Source organism: Culex quinquefasciatus, chromosome 3 (genome assembly GCF_015732765.1).
Source record: "Culex quinquefasciatus strain JHB chromosome 3, VPISU_Cqui_1.0_pri_paternal, whole genome shotgun sequence".
Classification (NCBI taxonomy): domain Eukaryota; kingdom Metazoa; phylum Arthropoda; class Insecta; order Diptera; family Culicidae; genus Culex; species Culex quinquefasciatus.
The window spans coordinates 197,969,092-197,992,945 of NC_051863.1; the positions used below are offsets into that span (position 1 = coordinate 197,969,092).

Below are 23,854 nucleotides of genomic sequence, written 5' to 3' on the forward strand. Positions count from 1 at the left end.
AAACTACGTAAAATACAGAAAATTTCACAGTTCTGTAAAAAAATCATCTGTTGTAGGAAAATTTGATAAATTTTTTATGAAAATCTTTCAAAACACCCATGAGCAAGTCACTGAGATTTCGGTCATTTTATTTTTGTTTTTAATCCGGCTGAAACTATTTTGGTGCCTTCGGTATGCCCAAAGAAGCCATTTTGCATCATTAGTTCGTTCATATAATTTTTCATACAAATTTGTCAGCTGTCCATACAAAATGATATTCGAAAATTCAAAAATCTGTATCATTTGATGAAATTTTTGATTGGTTTGGTGTCTTCGGCAAAGTTGTAGGTATGGAAATAGACTACACTGAAAAAAAGTTATACACGGTAAACAAAAATTTGGTGATTTTCAATTTCACTTTTTGTCACTAAAACTTGATTTGCAAAAGACACTATTTTTATTTTTTTTTTCTGATATGTTTTAGAGGACTTCAAATGCCAACTTTTCAGAAATTTACAGAATGGGCAAAAAAAAATCTTTGACCGAGTTATACATTTTGAATCAATATAGATTTAAAAAAAATCGAAACATTCGTCGCAAAAATGTTTCATCTTCATTTATCGATGTAAAATCGAATTTTCAATCTTAAAGTATGTTAGTGATTTTTTATATAGTGCACCGTTTTCAAGTTATAGTCATTTTAGGTAACTTTTTGAAAAGAAGTCGCAGTTGTTCATTTTTAAAATTAGTGCCCATATTTTTGAAAAGCTGAGAAAATTTTCTATATTTTTGAACTTTGTTGATACGACCCTTAGTTGCTGAGATATTGCCATTCAAAGGTTAAAAAACAGGAAAATTCATGTTTTCTAAGTCTCACCCAAACAACCCACCATTTTCTAATGTCGATATCTCAGCAACTAATGGTCCGATTTACAATGTTGGAATATGAAACATTTATGAAATTTTTCGATCTTTTCGAAAAAAATATTTTCAAAAATTTAAAATCAAGACTAACATTTCAAAAGGGTATAATATTGAATGTTAGGCCCTTTTAAAAATATTTTCATCTTTTCAAAAATATTTTTTTCAAATGAGGGCAAACATGGGCACTTATTTAAAAAAATGAATAACTGCGACTTTTTTCAAAAAAGTTACCTAAAAATAGCTTGACTTGAAAACTTGCACTTTAAAAAAAAATCAGTGAAGCTCTTTTCGATTGCAAATTCGATTTTACATCGAAAAATGAAGATGAAAGTTTTTTGGGAACAATATTTCGATTTGTTGAAAAAATCTGTATTGCTTCAAAAAATCATAGCTCGGTCAAAGATGTTTTGTCCAGTCTGGAAATTTCTGAAAAGTTGGCATTTGATATCCTCTAAAACATATCAAAACATAAAAAAAAATAAAAATAGTGTTTTTTTTTGCAAATCAAGTTTTAGTGACAAAAAGTGAAATTAAAAATCACCAAATTTTTTTTTACCGTGTATAATTTTTTTCAGTGTAGTCCATATCCCTACCTACAACTTTGCCGAAGACACCAAATCGATCAAAAATTCCTTCTAAAGATACACATTTTTAATTTTCACATTTCACATATCATTTTTGTATGGACAGCTGCCAAATGTGTATGGAAAATTAAATGAACGAACCAATGCAGCAAAATTGCTTCTTTGGGCATACCGAAGACACCAAAACAGTTTCAGCCGGATTAAAAATACAAAAATAAAATTAAAGAAAAATACTGATTCTGTAGAGAACTGCTCCCATACAATAAGCTTCCAAAACAATGCTCTACATTCTAATACCAACATAAAATTATAAAAATTATAAAACTTTCTGTATTTTACGAAGTTTTGGTAATTTATTTTAGTATTCAGGAAGAAACGCACTGAGAATGATTCAGGAACTTATAATTTAGATCATTTGAAAAAGCATTATGAAATAAATCAATGATTTTACCATGAAGCAAATAAAGATCTAAAGGGACCATCCATAAACCACGTGGACACTTTTTTGGTAATCTCGAACCCCCCCCCCCTCTTCGTGGACAATTGTCCATACAATAAAAATCTTTTTGTATGAAGCGTGGACAATCGCCATACCCCCCAAAGTGTCCACGTGGTTTATGGATGGTCCCAAAGGAAAGTATCAAATTTTCTGTATTTTACGTAGTTTTGGTAGAATTTTTTAGTATTCAGGAAGAATCACACTCAGAATAATTCGGAAACTTATAATTTAGATCATTTGAAACATTTTCATAAACTAAATCAATGATTTTATCATGAAGCAAATAAAGTTCTAAAGGAATGTATCAAATTTTCTGTATTTTACGTAGTTTTGGTAAAATTTTGTAGTATTCAGGATGAAAACACACTCAGAATGATTCGGAAACTTATAATTTAGATCATTTGAAACATTTTCATAAGCTAAATCATTGATTTTATCATGAAGCAAATAACGTTCTAAAGGAAAATATCAAATTTTCTGTATTTTACGTAGTTTTGATAAAATTTTGTACTACTCAGTAAGAATCACACTCAGAATAATTCGGAAACTTGTCATTTAGATCATTTGAAACATTTTCATAAAATAAATCAATGATTTTAGCATGAAGCAAATAAAGTTCTAAACGAATGTATCATATTTTCTGTATTTTACGTAGTTTTGGGAGAATTTTTTAGTATTCAGGAAGAATCACACTCAGAATAATTCGGAAACTTATAATTTAGATCATTTGAAACATTTTCATAAACTAAATCAATGATTTTATCATGAAGCAAATAAAGTTCTAAAGGAAAGTATAAAATTTTCTGTATTTTACGTAGTTTTGGTAAAATTTTGTAGTACTCAGTAAGAATCACACTCAGAATAATTCGGAAACTTGTAATTTAGATCGTTTGAAACATTTTCATAAAATAAATCAATGATTTTATCATGAAGCAAATAAAGTTCTAAAGGAATGTATCAAATTTTCTGTATTTTACGTAGTTTTGGTAAAATTTTGTAGTACTCAGTAAGAATCACACTCAGAATAATTCGGAAACTTGTAATTTAGATCATTTGAAACATTTTCATAAAATAAATCAATGATTTTATCATGAAGCAAATAAAGTTCTAAAGGAATGTATCAAATTTTCTGTATTTTACGTAGTTTTGGTAAAATTTTGTAGTATTCAGGATGAAAACACACTCAGAATGATTCGGAAACTTATAATTTAGATCATTTGAAACATTTTCATAAGCTAAATCATTGATTTTATCATGAAGCAAATAAAGTTCTAAAGGAAAGTATCAAATTTTCTGTATTTTACGTAGTTTTGATAAAATTTTGTAGTACTCAGTAAGAATCAAACTCAGAATAATTCGGAAACTTGTAATTTAGATTATTTGAAACATTTTCAATAAATAAATCAATGATTTTAACATGAAGCAAATAAAGTTCTAAAGGAAAGTATAAAATTTTCTGTATTTTACGTAGTTTAGGTAAAATTTTGTAGTACTCAGTAAGAATCACACTCAGAATAATTCGGAAACTTGTAATTTAGATCATTTGAAACATTTTCATAAACTAAATCAATGATTTTATCATGAAGCGAATAAAGTTCTAAAGGAAAGTATCAAATTTTCTGTATTTTACGTAGTTTTGGTAAAATTTTGTAGTACTCAGTAAGAATCACACTCAGAATAATTCGGAAACTTGTAATTTAGATCGTTTGAAACATTTTCATAAAATAAATCAATGATTTTATCATGAAGCAAATAAAGTTCTAAAGGAATGTATCAAATTTTCTGTATTTTACGTAGTTTTGGTAGATTTTTTTAGTATTCAGGAAGAATCACACTCAGAATAATTCGGAAACTTGTAATTTAGATCATTTGAAACATTTTCATAAAATAAATCATAATTTTATCATGAAGCAAATAAAGTTCTAAAGGAAAATATCAAATTTTCTGTATTTTACGTAGTTTTGGTAAAATTTTGTAGTACTCAGTAAGAATCACACTCAGAATAATTCGGAAACTTGTAATTTAGATCATTTGAAACATTTTCATAAAATAAATCAATGATTTTACCATGAAGCAAATAAAGTTCTAAAGGAATGTATCAAATTTTCTGTATTTTACGTAGTTTTGGTAAAATTTTGTAGTACTCAGTAAGAATCACACTCAGAATAATTTGGAAACTTGTAATTTAGATCATTTGAAACATTTTCATAAAATAAATCAATGATTTTATCATGAAGCAAATAAAGTTCTAAAGGAATGTATCAAATTTTCTGTATTTTACGTAGTTTTGGTAAAATTTTGTAGTATTCAGGAAAAAACACACTCAGAATGATTCGGAAACATATAATTTAGATCATTTGAAACATTTTCATAAAAAATCAATGAAATCAATGATTTTACCATAAAGTTCTAGTCATAAAATGAGGCATTTTTATTTTTTCTGTAGTTTTACGTAGTTTTGTGATTTGTTTTGTGAAAATAATGGAAATTTGAGAAGTTCATCATAATCCTGAGATCATAACGGAAATTTTGATATATAATTTTATGGGTTTTGCTAACATTTTAGCAAAGTTATTGTGTTTTTGCAGCGTAGCAAAAATGTTCCCGCTTGAGTCGCTTTTCGGAAATACACGCGGAAAAAAAGTTGCTCCGACTAATTTAGTCGTAGTTATTAGAGGATTGATCAAATCGAGATCTGCAAAGTTCTAGGCTCATCTGGAGATCCGTACAAATCTCTGGAAAAAGGAATCATCCAGATTGGTTGAGTTTTGGCTGAGAACCAGCGAGTTGAAGTTAGCGTTCCAACTTTTTTTCCGCCTTGGTCGTTCGTGTAAGTACGGGATGCCTTGGACGGAGGAGTGTTAACGCAAGTGAGAAGCATCGTTTTTATAATGATTTTTGTTGTTATAATTTGTTCGCTTCGCTTCGCTAGGAGACGGTGATTTTAGCGGATTGCAGACTGGATTTTCGCCATGTGATGTGATGATTGTCTAAGCCCAAGTTGCCTAGGAATCGATAATTGGGAATAGAACCAATTCCACCTGAACCAGATTCTCACCACCATGGCAGCCGTCCATTGCCGGCCGCTCCCATCTCCACCGCGCACCAGGGACAAGGAAAGGGAATTGGAAGACGGGAAGTGTTGATGCTCCACTTTTTTAAGAGTATTAAGGGAAAATCTCCACGGTATCCTCAAGTAAGTTTCGCTTGGAGTTGGACGGTTTTTGGGAAGGTAAATGGTCTGAGGAGCCACCCTAGGCGAGTGGTAACGACCTTTGGCATTGTTGTTCGAATTCTTCGTGTGTTCTCATTTCTAATGGGAATGCTTTCAATTCTTCTCATCTCTTATTGGATGAATTCTATCAGTCGCCCAGGCTATTTATAGCGAGGTATTTTTAGATTCAATTTCAACTGCGCTTGCAATCTTGCATGCAATCTTGTTTGAGTTCTGATGTTCAACTTGCATTCAATTTGACTCTATGTCCGGTTCTTGGATTCAACTATACCAGTCTAATTCCACCTCAAGCTACCAATGCTCCACGGTTAAGTGGAAAGCATTTTGCTAGCCAATCCCAAGGACAGGGGATCGAACCCCGCCATGAGTTTGAAGTTTTTTTTTTTTTTTTTTTTTCATTAATTCCAAATTCAATGAGTCCAGAACTTTTTCGTTGGGAGCAGATGGGTATCGAACCCAGAACCATTCGCTTATAAAGCGAACATCGTAACCATTCAGCCACGACCGCTCCCGATTTTTGTTGTTATAATTTGTTGACAAAAAATAAAACTTTTTTGGGTGCAGCAACACATATTTGTTAACAGATCTGTAGAAATAACAAGCAGGAACCTCACAATGTTTGCACCAACCCATTCTCCATCCAATCAAATGCACCATTCATCTCGATATCAACATTGTTTCTCAACCCCTCGAGAACCTTTGGCGCAACAACCTCGATCAACAGTGACGCGGCAATCGCTTTCTACTGTTCTTGTTGTAATTTTAATGATCTCCAGCGGATTCCCATGCGAGCGAGAGAGCAAAGTGCATCCTCCTCTTTTTCGCGTTGTCCACCCCCTCAGGCCACCGTGGTGTGCATTTGCATCCTTGCTGCAGCAGCGGGACGGAGTGCTTGAGTAGAATTGATTTTGGAGAAATTTTTGAAAAAGTTCTGCTTGCTAATTTCTTATTGAATTGCGTTTTATTCAAGTTGTTTTTTTTACGTTTGTTGTTTTTTAACCTCGTTGTTTTACTGTGAATACAAAGAGACGAGTTGTTCCTTTTAATTCCGCTATATATTTTTAATATCTTGACAGTCGACTGAAGGTCGAGAACAGAACACTGATGAAGTCTGCAAATAGTAGACGAAATACGTATCTGTCAAGATATTAAAAATATATAGCGGAATTAAAAGGAACAACTCGTCTCTTTGTATTCACAGTAATACATTCTGCTAAAACGCTCAACCAAACCACAATCGTTGTCTTACTTTAGTTTTGTAAGGTCATTGCAATTATTTTTTGAATCTTTTTCCATTGAAATTCCATTACTTTAGTTTTGTAAGGCCATTGCAATAATTTTTTGATCTTTTTCCATTGAAATCTTGAAATTTGTTGAAGAAAATGTTTTCCCCTAATTTTTGCAATCTCAGTATTTGCCGTTCATGTTTGATACACTTGAGTTTGTTTCAACTTTCTTTCAAATACACAGCAAATTGAAAAAAAACGACCCATCATTGTAAAAAAACGGCTAATACCCACTTTTGTCAAAACGAGTTATTAGCACCAGGTGGTTGACTATTTTCCAACGGGTCTTCTGAAACTTAAATTTTACTAAAATAGTGTTCAGATTTGGCTGCCGATGTGAAAACGAACGGCTTATAAGTCACTCTTATGGGAAATTGCCTTGACGAAGATTTGGTGACAAACACTAAAACGCGTTTTTCTCGGAACACTTGATTTGGCATAATAGCCGAATTTTCAATTATGGGCAGATTTGCGAACAAACTGTGCACCTTTTCAACGTTTATCAATGTTTCAAAAAAGTTGAAGTTTGTTTTTAAATAGAATATTTTCAACAAATTTTTTAATGATTTAAAAATTGGTTAAGAATTTTCACGATAAAAATTGCAAATAAGATTATTTGAAATTCCTTCAAAGTGTCATGATTTCTTTTACGTAAATGAGGTAGAAAATACAATTTTTAGTATTTCTGTCCAAAAAAATATATTTAAAAATTTCATGGCATTTTGAGTTTAAAAAAATGTAAAAGAAACAAACAATCTCTAAAAAAATATTTTCTCTAAAATTGGTTCCAATGATTTTGCTTGTTATTTTTAAATTATTATTTTCTATTTTTTTGCAAAATTTTAATAATTCGCTTAGGCTTTTGCAAATATTTTTAAATGTCAACACTCCCCTCTTCCAAAATCGGCCCTCAAAATTAAGAGGCAGCATGTTTCGGTTTGCTCTAAAATCTTTTGAATTTTTGTGAATTTTCAATGTGCAGTACCGTAAAAAGTTTTTTCTTGTCGTTTACAATTTCCTTTTCGTCAAACGTATTTTTTTTTCGAAAACAGATGACTGCAAAACAACTGAACTAGTGTGAAATGCATTTCAAACCCTTTTTCCTCGACAGCGGACAGAGCCAAAAAATAGTTATGCCAAGTAGTAAATTTTCTTGGAAAAACTGGAATGTTTAGAATGCATTGTGAAATGCGAAAAAAAAAATCATAACAATGTGGGTTTAACGTTTTAAAGTTATGCCCTAATTTTAAATTTAGGGTTTTATCCCAAAATCTGAGGGACAGAAAATGCTAATAAAATTACATTTTTAATTACAAATTTTCTGGAAATATTATGACTTTTAATGTTATCAAAAATATGTTATTCAGTGCACTTTTGTATTTTGTATTTAATTTAAGGGGTTACATACATGTAAATCGGCAAAAATGTCAGAGGTGGGTTTGAGCACACACTTAAACTTTTTTTATAATCTGTTTTCAGGGCATCAAAATATTACTTTTCGTCTATTAACAAAACAAATTTGAAGACATTTGGTTGTAGCTTTGCCAAGATATAGCTATTTGAAGTTAGCAGTTTCAAAAAACGGGTGCCACGATATCTCAACATTGCTTCGACCAAATTGGCTCAAAATTTTGGTGAAGACTCGTTAAACCGGACTCGTGCGCATGACGATGGCCGGTTTTCAATAAATTTATTTAAAAAAAAGATTAAATTTTTTTTTCTGTTTTTCATATAAAAAATAGCCAGTTTTTGATTTTTGTATTTTTTGAAAATTCAAAATTTCAAAATCGGGCTTCGTCATGCACACGGAATATGTCTTGGTAGTCTTCAGCCAAAATTTCAGCCAAGCTTGAAAACCGGGGCTTTCTGTATTTGAGTCAAATTTATGTATTGTTCAAGGCTGAAGTATTTAATTTTTGATCACCGTCGGAGAAATATTTGAAATACATTCCAAAGATCTATCAAACCATGTCAAAAGCTACGCTATTAACGTTGAATTTAAATAACTTTCAATGGCTCAAAGTAGTAAACTTTAGAATTTGTATTAAATTTGACTGTGTTTGCATCATTTGCTTGTGGTGAACTTTTTCTTTCTGAAAATTACGTGCAGTTTAAAATACCTACCGAGTGAGACCTGCAAATTCAAATCCTGGCAGCTCTGTTTATCTCTATTCAGTGGAGTTTAATACAAAATTGTAACCGAAAGTTGATTGCAGGTATTCAGAATTCTTTTAAAATGCACTGAGATTTGTAAATTTATTTTTTTCCAAGAAATTTCCATGAAAACCGCCGCTCCTCGGAGCATCATCATCATCTCCGTTGGCAAACATATACTGATGTTATCTGTGAATTGAAGTACAACTTGCTCGCACATATTCGCCATTCATTGCGCTCTCCTGCACGCTCCGGTGGATGCACTTTGGCCCATAAAATGCAGCCGTTTGTAGGTTCCGTTCCGTTCCATTCCCGTTCACCAACCAGCAGCGCAAACCCTAGAGTGAAGTGATGCTGCTGCATGGTGCACACGGTGCAATGCATATTGAATAGGACCAAATTTAAATACAAGCTTTTCAGCTTTTCCGACATTACGCGAGCTCCAGCATGCTTGCACGAGAGGCAGATTCAGTTCGTAAAGTGCAGTTTCTCGGGAAATTTCACAAATCAATCGCTTGGAAGGTGAATTCAGCGAGTTGAATGTGACAGTGATTGCTGTTATCTTGGTGGGGGGAGGCAGCAACAACAATCTTTGTCACTTTGTATGCGCACATATGCAGAGCGCCAGTGGCACGTGGCAGTTGGACGAACGCCGCTCTGCAGGGGTTCACGGTCGAAGGATTTTTGGGCGGTGATTTCGTGTGGAAAATCTTCATTGTTAAATTGTTGCATTTCCCTGCTCTTCCTTTGTATCTCTGAACTGAATATTCAAAATACAACACAATATAAAGTTGTTTCATGGAGACGCGTGATACTTCGGCATTAGATAGATTACCCTCAATCGATCAATATTTCACTGAATATCTATCGTTTCTCTGTTTGTCCTCGAGAGGTAAGATTAAATCAAATCGATCTAAAAAATATCATAAATAAACGTAATTCTGTAGTGCCTCGTTCGATACGATTTCGAACTCCAAACGAGCATATAAGATTAATGTGCCGAAATTGAAATGAAAGTGATATAAAAATGGAGCTATAAATTTTTGAAACGCGACGACACCATTAAACTCTTCAAATCCTCAGTGCCCCACCCCCTGTGACTTGAGGGGGGTTGGTCGGGGGGAGGTGTTAGGTTAGATGGCGCGCTTAAAGTTTTTATCATTATAAATCTCTACGGTGGAAGCGCGGCGGAAGGTGCTGGCTGGTGGCATTCCAGCAAATCGGGGTTTCAATTCGTTTACGACTTTCAAAATAAATAAATAACGGCTCAATAAATAACAGGCCTCTAGTGAGCGAGGGGGTGGGAGAGCAGATATTTTCTCGGATCACCGAGTTGGATGGAATTGTGCCTCGCGTGTGTTGATTGTTATTGAACTTATCGAGGAAATTAGCAGATTGAGCCGTTCGGAAAGTTTATGGCTTCTAGAGGGAATAATTTCAGATATGTATTTAAAGGTAATTATCTCGCAGTTGTGGTGCTTTTCGTCGAAAATCGTTAATTGAACGAAAGGATTTGCTTTAAGCTTAATTTGAAAAGGTTTCCTTAAATTTTATTTCAGAGATCAATGAAAATAAATGAAAAATCAAAAAGCAAAGTAAACTCAAGCTTACCTGTTGGTTAATGAACTGAATGATAATTTTGCATGGAATTATGAGCAAAATGAAGGTGTTTCTTGAATGTGGGAGGTCTACTTTATTTCTACTTTGTCTTTACATCATTCAGATTTATCGGGAATAATGAAAAATTCTACGTGGACAACTGCAACGAACCAGATCGTTCATCACCCCCAGGCACACAACGATAAGTGGGAGGAGTGTGCTGGTTTCCGGGGTTAAGTGCTGGAACAACCTCCCTCTGGAGCTGAAAACTAAACCCACATTGTCGGCATTTAAAAGTGCAATCAGAAGCTCATTTCTAAATTAGTTTTAAACTTTTTAATTAACTTTGTTTGGAAAATTTGTTTATCTTTATTTTGGCTCTATTGTAAAATCCTACAGTTCCTTCCTTGACTTGACAAAAAGTACACACTACAAGTTATCGTATCCAATAAAGCAACAAATTACAATTACAAATTACATAAAACTTCTTCTTTGGAAACAGCCCACTTTCTTAACTGGAACTTACAACATTAGCGCATTCTTGTTTGTATATTTTTTACATTTTTTAATGCTTATTTTATGCTTCAATTATTTCAAAATAAGCTATCTTATTAGATTTTTTGTATTTATTAAGAAAAACCAAAATTTTGAGCTGATTTGGTGTTGAGTAAACCCGTTTTATGAAACTGCTAACTTCAAATAACTATATCTCGGCAATGATACAACCAAATGTTTTCAAAATTGTTTTGTTAATAGATGAAAATATATAAGAATGCCCTGAAAACAGTTTTAGAACAAGTTTAATGTGTGCTCATACCAACCACTAACATTTTTTCGATTTACATGTAACCCCTTAAGTTAGTTCAAAATTTAATTAAAAAAAATATTAAATTGTAGTTTCATTTTAACTAAAAACTAAATTTATTGAATTCGAATTTAAAAAAATTAACGCATTTCCCAAGTTAGAGAAATTTAAAGTTGTAAAAATTCAACAAAATCTGAAATCTTATCTTAAAAAAAAAAAAAACACACTTCTTAAGTTATGGGAGTTCTTCACAAAACAAAATGTCAAAACTAAATCAACAAAATTTCAAATTCCTCCCAAAAGTCCTTTTTGTTATTGTATCTTCCCTATGAAAAACAGTGAAATTTTAACATAAACTTCAAAAACATTTCTCTTAATCAGAATTCATGCCAAGAATTTATGAAAATGAATATTTTTTTGACTCGATAAAAACCTTTGAAAAATTACCAATACACAACACAGTGGTAATTTGTCAAAGGTTTTTATCGAGTCAAAAAATTATTCTTTTTCATAAATTCTTGGCATGAATTCTGATTAAGAGAAATGTTTTTGAAGTTTATGTTAAAATTTCACTGTTTTTCATAGGGAAGAAACAATAACAAAAAGGACTTTTGGGAGGAATTTGAAATTTTGTTGATTTAGTTTTGACATTTTGTTTTGTGTTTGCATTTTTTCGTTGTTGATAAAAATGAAGTTTATACATTCATATAAAAAAAACTCAAAGTAAGTTTCTCTGTAATTATTCGCTGAATTTTAACCTCTTTTTATGTGAAATTCTATGTTTCAACCTTTTCAATCATAAAAGAGGTAATATTAAACCATCAAAGATTACTGAATAAACTTTTGGAATTTCGATACAGAGAATCTGTTAAACGCAATAAAACAGAGCCAATATGTTCTTCAAGGTGAACGCCAATCCAATCAATACTTTATTTTTGAAAAAAAGTTGCTTGTGTCTTTATTTTTAATTCTTTAGAATCGCCAAAATTCCTCTTAATTTTTCTTCCCACAACGCAGATTGTTTGAGATGGTCATTTTTTCCGGTTTAAACGATCAGAAACATGATTTTCAATTTAATTTCCCCTCCTCGCGTTTTCCGCCGCTCCTGTTGCTTTGCAAAAATGTGCAGAAATGCGCGCGTGAATTTTATGCAAAACTCGCCACCACCCCACCCCTGCGGGTTTAACACAACTTTGCTGATCTTTTCATCTTCCACGTGGGGGAGAAACGGATGGAAATCACTTTCTTTGTAAGATGTGGAATCGAACTGGAAGAAAGCGCTCGTGTGAGGTTTGAAAAGAGCGATTTTTTAATTTTTTTTGTGAAACCTTTTTTTGTGTTGGTGTCAGATCTTTTCCATGAAATTAAAAATACAGATGAGCCCTGATAGAAGATGATTCCAGTTTAAACGAAGAAGTCCCAACGAGCGACGTGGGTGTGCGCTTCTTGGCATTAGCACATTCCGACCGAATGAGCACATACGAGGATGCTGCTTTTGTGCATGCTGTGTGCTTAAGGTGCAAGTTTGCAGAATGTTAGCCTTGCTGTTCGTGACAACTTCCCGGAAGAGAGCATGATCATCGGACGTCGTCATCGTTTGGACACACAATGTTGGAAAAGAAAAAGACTTGTTCGAGCGGAAAAAAGGTGCTCCATCAGGACGAATAAAACATTATCATAATCTGTTATCGCTTGGCCAATCATGACAGAGATGGGACTGGGACTTTGCTGTATTTTTAGAAAATTTCGTGGAATTTAAATTTGAAATTGTCAATTTAACAGTCTGGAAATCAATTCACGCTCCGTTTTCAGAAAAGAAAATCTTTTTTCTTCTTCTTCAAGATATAAGGCATGACGTCAGGCTCTGCGATTCCTCACCTTCCACCTCAACTCATGGGTGAATGAATATTTGATATGTTGAAACGAGCTTTCTATCATTAAATTGAATTTATTTTAGCAATTTATGAGTTCACGTCAAATCGATCGAACGTGTGGTGTTGAAGGGAGAAAACTCCCACTGATTCTTCGCGGGACGACTTTTATGTGCCACGAAGGGTGAACGATTCCGTCTTACAAAGCTGTGTTTGTGAGGCGAGTGAGTGTGAGTGTGTGAACCGATTACAGGTGTTTATGTTCGCGCGCGTTGGATGTGCCATACGTGTTTGGAATTGTGCAACTTTTCCCCTCCCACGCTGAAATGGGTGGCGCTGAAATTCAGCTAATGTCAACGGCAATATTTCCGAGCATTCCCCTTTGAAAATGTGCGTCGTCGGGCAAACAAAAGTGCACCCGCCGCGGAAAACAGAAAACCTTTTGCATTTTCCGATCGGCATCAATAACAAACTCAGCAGACTGTAAAATGAAAAACTTCCTTTGGGCCATTTATCACCGCAATGCGCTGCGCTGGCTGCAAGGCTTTTTCCCTCCAAAACTGGGAACACTGCACAAGGGAGGAAGCATAAAATTTGCACTAGCAAACACACACACACAAACACACGTGCACACGTGGCGAGCAAAAAAAAAATCTTGTCCAGGAAGATTATGGAGCGGTCGTATATTGTGGTGCACATCTATAAATAATAACGCGACAAATTGCATCCGAGGGACTTGAAGCGTAATGTGGCATGTGGCCACCACCGTAATGCTCGGGGCCGGTAGGGTCGAATACGGGTCGCCGCCGCATTCGGTGGTGGTGCACCGCGCCTTCCAATGGTCATACCATTCATACTTCTACTGCTTTTCGCGGGGTTTTAACGTGACAACAAAAGGTAGGGCGACTTGAGAAAATAAAACTGATTTTGAAATTGTAAAGGACTTGTATTTCTCAAACTTACTGTTTTTTATTAAAAAAATATAAAATTATTTTCATTACTTCATGCAGTCAAACATATTTTTATATTTTAAAAAAAAACTTTAAGTTTAATATTACGCCCTTTTGAAATGTTAGTCTTGATTTAAAAAAAATTGAAAATATTGTTTTCAAAAAGATGTCACGAATGCTTCATATTTTAACATTGAAAATCGGACCAACTTTTGTCCCTGATCACGAATCCGAGGTCCGTTTTTTGATATCTCGTGACGGAGGGGCGGTACGAACCCTTCCATTTTTGAACATGCGAAAAAAGAGGTGTTTTTCAATAATTTGCAGCCTGAAACGGTGATGAGATAGAAATTTGGTGTCAAAGGGACTTTTATGTAAAATTGTACGCCCGATTTGATGGCGTACTCAGAATTCCGAAAAAACGTATTTTTCATTGAAAAAAAAAAACACTAAAAAAGTTTTAAAAACTCTGCCATTTTCCGTTACTCGACCATAAAAAAATCATTTTAAAATTTCGTGTTTTTTCTAACTTTGCAGGGATATTTTTTAGAGTGTTCTACAAAGTTGTAGAGCAGACAATTAGAAAAAAAAAAGAATGCCAAAGAAAAAAAAAATATTTATTTATGAACTTCCAGGATTACCAACAATTTCTGATCGCCCTAATGTTACAACACAATTCCCACGAGTGCGTGTGTGTGTACTCACGCCGCCGATGACACTATCATTTGTCATCGGTTGTTTTGTTTAACTAACCTTGGACTGGATTTGCGCTGCCGGCTTCCGGCTGCGTGGTGACGTCCCACGTGACCATAAAAAGGCCATCCCTATAATAAAAGGGTTGTTCACAAAGCCAGCCAGGCCCGACCCGGGGAGGGTGAGAATGAGTTATGAAACAGCGGACGAAAATAAGTGCAAGTGCGGAAAATTGATTTAGTGTCAATTTTGACGAGATCGTTGATATTGTTTTATAACTGCTGGTGAAGGTGCAGAGACAAGCCATTCATCGGGGGTAAGAATTATTAGGTTAATCGCATCACCGATGATAGTGGATCATGTGTGTAACCATAAATAATCGGAACGGGAGTGGGTTGATGATCTACGCTCGGAAATAACTCATTTCCGGCTCGATTGCGTAGTGCGGTTTGATGGTTTCATACACTCTGGTGCAGTTGATGGGAGTTATTTATAAAGTTATTTACGGGATTTGGCATAAATAGCTGATTTCATGTGTGGTAAGTTGTTTTCGATTTGAGTGATTCGTAATTAAAGAATCGACTCGTTGAATACAATGTTGTAATTTGAAACACTTTTGGTTGGATTGAACAACTTTAAATTCCAAATGTATTGTAATTGCATTTTTTTCATAAGACAATTTTTCAATTCCACTTTCATTTCGAACCGAGAAGGAGTGACTTAATTTCCCTAAGCATGTCGTTATGGAGTCCTGTTCGTTTCCTCGAAGGTAAAGCACTGTCGACAAGTCGCTTAATACCGGCCAAGGATAATCCGTTCGTAAATCTTACAAACGGACACAGATCCCGTTCGTCGTTGGTACAACTCATGCATTCCCGGGAACACAAAAAAAGAAGGTCGGAGAAGAAAAAAAAAACGCTGCGTATCCTCAACGACTTTAATCCGCCGGCATCGCATCGTGTGCTGCAGCAGGGTTGCCAGCAGACGTGAGCATTCCCGACGACCGTGGATGGTGGCGTAGGAACAATCGGGAAAATGAAAAAGCGAATTTACATAAGAGACAATTCTTCTTGGCGTAAGCCGGTTCCGGAACAAACAGGAATGCAAATAGTTTGTGTGTGTGTGTGTGACATCGTTTGTCCTTGTATGCCCTCGCATTTGACGCGCGCATTTGCGTTTTGGTTGATCCTTTCTGCGAAGTTGAGACTGCTGGGGTCAGATAGGCTATCGAGTTATTAAATATATGGTTGGTGGTTTATGGATGGCCCCATTGGTCGTAACGCTGGCTGAGAGCATATTCTAGAATTTATAACTTCCCGAAAACCGGCCAACTCCAAGCGATATTTATTTGGAGATTTTCCCTTGTCCTCTTAAAAAAGTGGAGCTGGTCTTGAAAATCTGATTTATTTCCAATTATCAATTCTCAGGCATGCTGTTCTTGAAAATAAACATATATACATGGCGAAATCCAGTCTGCAATCCGCTAAAATCACTGTTTCCAAGTGAATATGTAAGACACATTGAAATTGAGACATTGTCATGTGTTCCAAGGAAATTTGAAATAATTAACTATTGTATTAAAGTTTTGTTTGTTTTTTTGAACCAAATTTGAAAATATTTTTTCTTTTAAGAAAGTGTTGAAAAAGACCTGTCAAACATTTTCATGGCCACATCTTAACCGAAATACTGTTGTAGCAGTTTACCTCCACACAATCTTCAATCACTTCGGAGAACGTGTGTTCATGTCATCCAAACGCAACTGAATTAAAGGTAAAGAGGGGTACGATTCCCGGCAAGTTCCGGCACGGCAAGGACGACTCTGTGTACAGAGGGACCATACACGACAAGTGATCTATTATCAGCAAACATGGAGGAAGCTGTCCTTTTGCCGCTTGTTTGCTTGCGTGAGTGTTTTTGTCCCCTTTCTACATTCACTAATGGGAATATAAAAAAGTGCAATATGCAAATATATGTTTGGAGTACACACACACTCAAGAGCAAAAAAAAAAATTAGGATGAGATAGAGGCACAGAAAAGGTGCAAAAGAGCTTTGACATGGTAAACGAATGAGCGAAGGCAAGCCTCAAAATCATCGGCTGCATAACGATGAGAGAGGTGCACACGTAGCTATATGTGTATTAGTGTGTGTGCACAGGTCACCTGTTGTCGTTTTCTTTTCGCACATCGTAACGCATTTCAATGAGTGTTCAACGTACCGTTTGGGAAAAGTACACGGTTAATTCAAAATTACCCTTAAAAATTAAAAAAAAAAATAAGTCAACGGCCACATTCAGTCTAATCGAAATTTTGTGAAATTGCAAAGAGATTAATTTCTTATCGATAAATGTCCTTTCACTTTAGCGTGTATTCCTACCGGGCAAAACGGCCCTTCTTCCGGTTGAGCTCACCTCGCTACGTCATCATCGGCACCATCATGTTCAGTCATTTTGAGCTCAAGAGATCGTCTGATAATATCATTTTTCACCGTCATGTGAGCATAACTCGTTCGCGGGAAGCCCGGAGAGAGCTGGCCAAAGTGGGGAGGACCACCGCCAACGCCAACGGCGGGGGTGGACCTCGCGTTGATGCACGAGTGCACCGGCGACGTTGCCGTTGCACATGTCACTCAAATATGGTACGTGGGTAAACACACATACACACACGCCGAGTGCAGCAGCACATTTTGCTGCGCGAGGGACGGGAAAATTGTACCTTGGTTGGTTATCATTTTCCTGTTCTAAATTTTGGATTTTATTTGTCAAAGCTAAGAAATTCGTGTCCATTTCGGTAATTTGAAAATTTGGTAATTTAATGTCGTGATTTCATAGCTCTTCACATTTAATTTTCGAATATACACTTAATTACTTCTGGGTAAAACACACAAAATCGGGAAAAGTTACTCGAACCCTCTTTGATTTGCCTGAAACTTTGTCCTAAGGAGCAATTTTTGTCCCTGATCACGAATCTGAGCTCCATTTTTCGATATTTCGTTACGAAGGTGCAGTTTCATTTATGAAAGTGACTTTTATGTTAAATTGGACGCCCGAATGGATAGGGTAGAGGACCCAGTTTTCGCCCTGCTCCAGTTTTCGCCCACCTACTGGATTTAATCTGTATTTAGCAAACTCATACCGTTTTTTGGTTGAATTTATTATGCAGGTTTACATATTCATTCATTTCTAGTACTAATTGAAACTTTCCTAATGAATTTCTATTGATTATTAAGTTTTTATAAGCTTTTCAAAAAAAGCCTTACTGCAGCCGCCATATTTTTGTCAATTTAGACTACAGCGGGTAATAATGTTAATGAGGGAAAACAACTCATTTTGTCCGAAAATAAGGTAAATGAATAATTCATTAGTTCACTGTATGTCTGAATTTCATGAAAATCTAGTGATTTACCTGTTTTAAACGTTTACCAAAGGTTATTTCAATAAAATAAAGTGGGCGATTTCTGGGGTCATGAAAAAACATGCGATCCAATTTTCGACCAGGGCGAAATCTAGTATTGTGTTTTAAGATTTTAACTAGAACCAGTTTTCGTTTACCATAAAAACGAATCTAATCGCAGCGAAATGTGCTTGAAAATATATGTGGAACATTCTAGATTATTTGTAAAGGTTAAATAATCATTAATTTTAATTACTTTCATTCATAAGGGGTTTTGGTTCAAATGTTGTAAAAGTTTACTGGTACATAGGATAACAAATTAAGCAGAGGATGGAGAAGTAGTTGCACATGTACTTTAATATTTTTATTAAGAGGTACCGTAAACTGGGGTGACTTTGATAGCCCGGGGTGACATTGATAGAAATTTGATTTGGCCACTAATTTTGATACATCCAGTCACATTTTTGCATATATGTTCAATAATAAGCTATCCCTTAATGCTTACATACTTAAAATTCTCAAAAATGTTTAGATACTTATTTGACGGGCATTTGAAAAACCTACCAAAGTCACCCCAGTTTACGGTACTCGATGTTTTATGTTTTTTGAGTCAATTCGGGAGCAAATGACCCATAGGGCTAAAGCTTCCCTAACAAAATCAACAACAACATGGAGCTAATTGTAACTGTGTGCCTCTTGGGTGAACAGGGACACATGAGTTCTATCACAAATTTTGATTCAGTCATATTTTTTGAGAGAGAGTGAGAACATGTTTTGGTTTTAGTTATAATAGACAGAGAATCTCAAAATAAGCAGGATATCTGAAAAAAAACTCCTGGGATTTTTTGAACCTCAATTTATAATATGTACGACAAAATATGTGCACATCAATGAAATTTAGCTTCGGGAACATGTTGTGTATCAATAGGAGACCATATTTGCTTAGCTCTGTATCATAATTTCATTTGATTTCTTGATTTTTGTCGTGGGCGAAAACTGGTTCCAAGGGTGGGCGAAAATTGGATTTAGGGGGGCGAAAATAGGCTCTTCAGAGCACTTTATAAAAACGCAAAATTTTATAAAAAATGAACACGTAAATGATAAAAACCTTGTGGAAACTTAAAATCAAATAGTTTATCAACGTTCTACAACAAATAGAACCAAAAACCATAATTTGCCATCAAATTCTCATCAAATTTCCAAGATTGCCTCTATAAAGTGGGCGATTTCTGGGTCCTCTACCCTATCGTTCTTAGAATTCCGAAAACCCGTATATTTGATGAAAAAAAATTACAAATTCAAAAATTCTGCCTTTTTTCGTAACTCGACTGAAAACATTTTTGGGACTTGTCATTTTAGGGGTAATTTTTCATTTTAAGCATTTTTTTCATTTAAACATTGTTTTTTTATTTCGCAGGGTTTTTTTAAAGGAGTGTTTCAATGTTTTACAAAGTTGTAGTTCAGACAAAAAAAAATGTTGATATATATTGTTGCTTCTAACCCAATTGCCCAACATATTTCTGAAAGTGATCAAAAATTTCCAAAATTTATGTTTTAGGAGACTAAAAAAGACATCCAAAATTTAGTTTAGGAGATATGATTCTTTAAATCATGCTTTTTTGGAAAATATTGAAAACCTTGACAAAAATATTACAAAAATATTTTTTTTAAAGCTTAGTTGAACTTGCAATCGAAAACATAACATTATGTTTTCAAAAAAAAAAATAAATAAAATAAAAATAATAATTGTTTTGAAGTTATACCAATCTTAAAAATAAATTTTTGATTCATAATATTCTTTGCACATTAAAAATATTTCTGGAAAGAAAAGCATTTATGGAAAACATATTTTTGAACTGCTGAGAAAATTTCCAATTTTTTTTTGAATCGATGAAAATGTTTTTTTCTAGGTGTTACCTAATCAGCCTGTATGTTTCAACTGACGATATCTTGAAAACTATTGATCCGATTTCCAATGTTAAAATGTGAAACTCTGGTGAAATTATCTAATCTTTTAAATTAAAAGATGTCCAAAATTTCAAAACCAAGCTTTACTTATGAAACGGTCTACAAAAAGATAATTTTCCTAATTTCATAGCTGAAACCAAATGAGTAATTCTCTACCAAACCCGGAAATGGATTTTATTTGTAATTTTTTATTTGGCTCAAACTTTGTGAAGCTAACTAACATTTTAAAAGGACCAAAAACTAAATATTACGTCCTTTTGAATTGTTAGTCTTGATTTAATTTTTTTCAAAATATTTTTTTCGAAAAGATCGGAAAATTTCACAAATGTTTCATGTTTTAATATTGAAAATCGGATCAGTAGTTGCGAAGATATCGACATTAGAAAATGGTGGGTTGTTTGGGTGAGACTTAGAAAACTTCAATTTTCGTGTTTCTTTTTTTAAGCCGCTGTATCTCAGCAACTAGAGGTCCAATCTTCAATGCAAAAAATTACGTCAAATTTTTATGTCAAATTCAACGCAAAAATTAAATTTCGATTTTTTCCAAAAATCACTATTTTTTCAAAAAATCATAACTCAGCGGCAGATTTTTTGACCATGTTTCTGTATTGCTTAAAAGTTGTGGGTTTTTGTCCCTAAAACATATAAACAATCTCGAAAATCAAAAAAATATTTTGGGAAACTGAGTTTTTGTAATAAAAAGCTGATTAAAAATTCTGCAATTTTTTTCCTTGTACCTATTTTTTTCTTAATAGTCCTCAACAATACCTACAATTTTTCCGAAAACACCAAATTGATCAGAAAATTCACTCAAAAGTTACATCTGTTTGAATATTTACGTACCATTTTTGTATGGACAGCAGCCGAAATTGTATGGAGACTTGTATGGGTGAACCATTGACACAAAATAGCTTCATTGGTCATAGGAAGCAAAATAAAAAAATCCAAAAAATAAAAATGGTCGAAATCGTCCGATTTTGTAGAGAGTTGCTCAAATTACAAATTTTTTGAATTATAATTATTGAAAAGATCAAAAACCAGAAAATCTTCTAAAACATATCAAAATATTTTTAATGTTTTTTTTGAATTTCTTAGTAAAAAAGTTAAAAGTTAAATATCGGATTGATTTCCGTGTATGTACATATTTTTTTTCCAAAAAATTAAGGACTCATAACTTACACCTTTGCCGAAGACACCAAATCGATCAGAAAACATTTGGAATTTCTTTCACTTACATACCCATTTTGTACACAAGATCCTCTGTAATTACTCTTAGCTTTAAGAAAAATGTAATTACAAAAGCTGACTCGGTCCTAACCAGGTCCCAGTAACGAAAAGGACCTAATAAAAATAATTTTATGAAAAAACCCCATTTTGTACGAATTTATCATACACTAGACCGGCTATCAAAAAATCCGACATTTCTGACAGTTTTATCTGGCAATCTGGATTTAATACGGTAAGCTACCATATTTACATAAATAAAATAAAAATGTTAATCGTGGTTTGGTTGAGCTTTTCAGCAGAATAAAAAAAAACTTTTTATTCACAGTACAGATTAAACTTAAAGCACCATGCGTCTCCTCAAAAGTAACACAATACTAGAAGTTCAATGGAGACGCATGATACTTCATTGTGACTTGCTGCTTTTCATAGTTTTTCGTGATTCAAAGTTCTAACTGTTGCTTCAAGGGTTAGTGTGTGCCACATCTGTGTGTGTATGTGGGAATACTTGTGTGTATCTGTGCGTGCGTGAACGTACGTCTGTCGGAACTTGGGGACAATTCTTGAATAAATAAGAGTGCTGAAGTCGCATGCTGCATTTGCTCCGTGCCATGCATTCCCAAGCAGAGGGCATTACGACCGGTGGATTTAGGGAGGATGGTGACGATGTGCGGTGTGGTGAAACGCAAAACACACCTCGGGGCTGAGGTGAGTTTTAAATTCTCTTTTCTCTTTTATTGGGGCGGACGTCTGATCTGATGGGGGGGTCTCCTGGGGGCTCAAAACTAAAGGACGCTGGTGGAAAATTTCCGTCCGCACAAATATTTGCTCGTTTTGTGGCATTTTGTTTTGCTGAACGAGTTCGGGGGGAAGTCGCAGTACGATGCATCAAAGCGATTTTATTGTGGCCATCATTGCAAGCGCATTTCGCGATCATTGCAATCGAATGGCGCTGATGAATAACTGCGCACTGGAATCGTTGTCATTGTTGCAAACTTTTGCGCCACAAATTGCAGCTTTGGAAGGTAAATTCTACGGAAATCTGTACCGTTTCGCGTTTTTCATCTCAATTAGTATTATTATTTTGCCAACGGTTTCGTGGAATTTTTGCAACCAACATGAACTATTTCAACGAAATTTGGCAATGTTATTTAGAGTGCATTCGAAATTTTCATGGGAAATGATAAGCCATACATTTGTATTACGAATCACCTTAAAAATAAATAATTTTCATGTTTTATAAAAAAAAACTTTGCAAAACGAATATGTTGAGTGTTTAATTTCCCAAATTCACAAAATAATGTTGACCTACCTTGATAAATAGCAGCAACTGGTTGGGTTTGGTAGACCGGAGCCGGTTCCTGCGACATTGGAGGTTCGCTGCGTAAGGTGGTGAAGAATGGAACTGGTTCTGGCTGGTGTTGATGAAGCTGTTGTTGTTGTTGTGGTTCTGGCTGGTAAAACTGTTGTTGTTGTTGCGACACTAAAGGTTGGAAGGCCTGCGTTGGTTGGGGTTGATATTGGGGCTGGTTCTGTTGTTCGGGCTGCAAGAGAAGGGAGAACGCACAAGACGAGACGAAACGATATTAGTGAGATCTCGTTAGGGGGAAAGTTTGTGCAGCCAACAGTTTAAGTATGTTGATTTGGGCGGGAAAACTTTTCGCTCACCGCGATGAGAGAAAAAAAGTTTTTTTTAAAGGTAGATACTTCTTCTTTCACTAGTGTCTATGCATATTTAAAACGACATATACCAAAAAGCAGAAATTCGTTAACCTTCTCGTCTCGCTCAGCTCTGAGGGTGTGATTCAGGGCGAACGTCTGCCAAAGTGACGGGACAGAGACAGAGAGTCAGCGAAGGAGCATTCCTGTTAATTATATTTCTTTAATAAAGTTGACATTTTCTTAGCGAACAGTTTTTGAATATTTGAGCACGCCAGAGAGTTTTGTTTGCTCACTAGCACGGCGCGCTCGTCGACGTCGACACGACTATGGGTGAATGTGTGTGTGTGTGTCGTGAGAGCCACGTCTTTTGAATATGAAATGTTAAATTAGGTGAAAACGAGAGTTTTGCCTGCTTAAATGAGACGATCTCAGGGAGGCGAGGTGCAGTCTGAGAAGTGGATGCTGCATGAGCTGCACGAGGACAGGTGATCTGGCGGAAGGTGATGCCAGAACAGACGACAGACGTTGGACCAGGGAACGTAATTTGGGTCGTGAAGCGATGGTGTGGTGTGCAGTGAATGTGAGAGTGCATAGAGGCATTTGGGACGAGATTCTGAACACGTAGCGTAAAAGAATGGGTATTTTCAGATCTTGAAAGCATAGATTAAAATTAAATTGTTGTTATTTATTTTTAAAATATATTTATAAATCAAGACACAAACCTAACAGATTAAGATTGTAATAACACTGCAAAATTTGAAAAGATTATCTTGTCTCTCTTATTTTTATTTTGTATCACAGACAATATGTTGTTCTTATTTTTTAAACTGCGTTTCTCTTGGGAAGATTTTGGCAAACTTTGTGGGACTGTAGCTCAAAATTACAAACAAGTTTTGTTCATGGATAATCCTTTTTTAAATGTATTTCATGGAAAATGGCTCCAGTGCATCTTAATAATTTGAATGATTTAAAACACAAAAGTCTTAGTGCTTGTTTACAAATTTTAATTTTCCCGATCTTCAATATTTCAA

General features: G+C 34.7%; 1 protein-coding gene across 6 annotated transcripts in view; it reads right to left on the reverse strand.

The window, feature by feature from the left end:
- Positions 1-23,854, reverse strand: part of LOC6031090 (putative mediator of RNA polymerase II transcription subunit 26) — a 215,100-nt gene that overhangs the window by 23,127 nt on the left and 168,119 nt on the right. For 5 of the 6 annotated variants that reach the window (XM_038258644.1, XM_038258642.1, XM_038258643.1 and 2 more), the window contains one exon: positions 22,474-22,705. In XM_038258644.1, coding sequence (XP_038114572.1) covers positions 22,474-22,705 — 232 coding nt within the window. Of the gene's footprint in view, positions 1-22,473; positions 22,706-23,854 lie in introns of those variants that run through there. The other variant, XM_038258640.1, reaches the window with a different exon arrangement.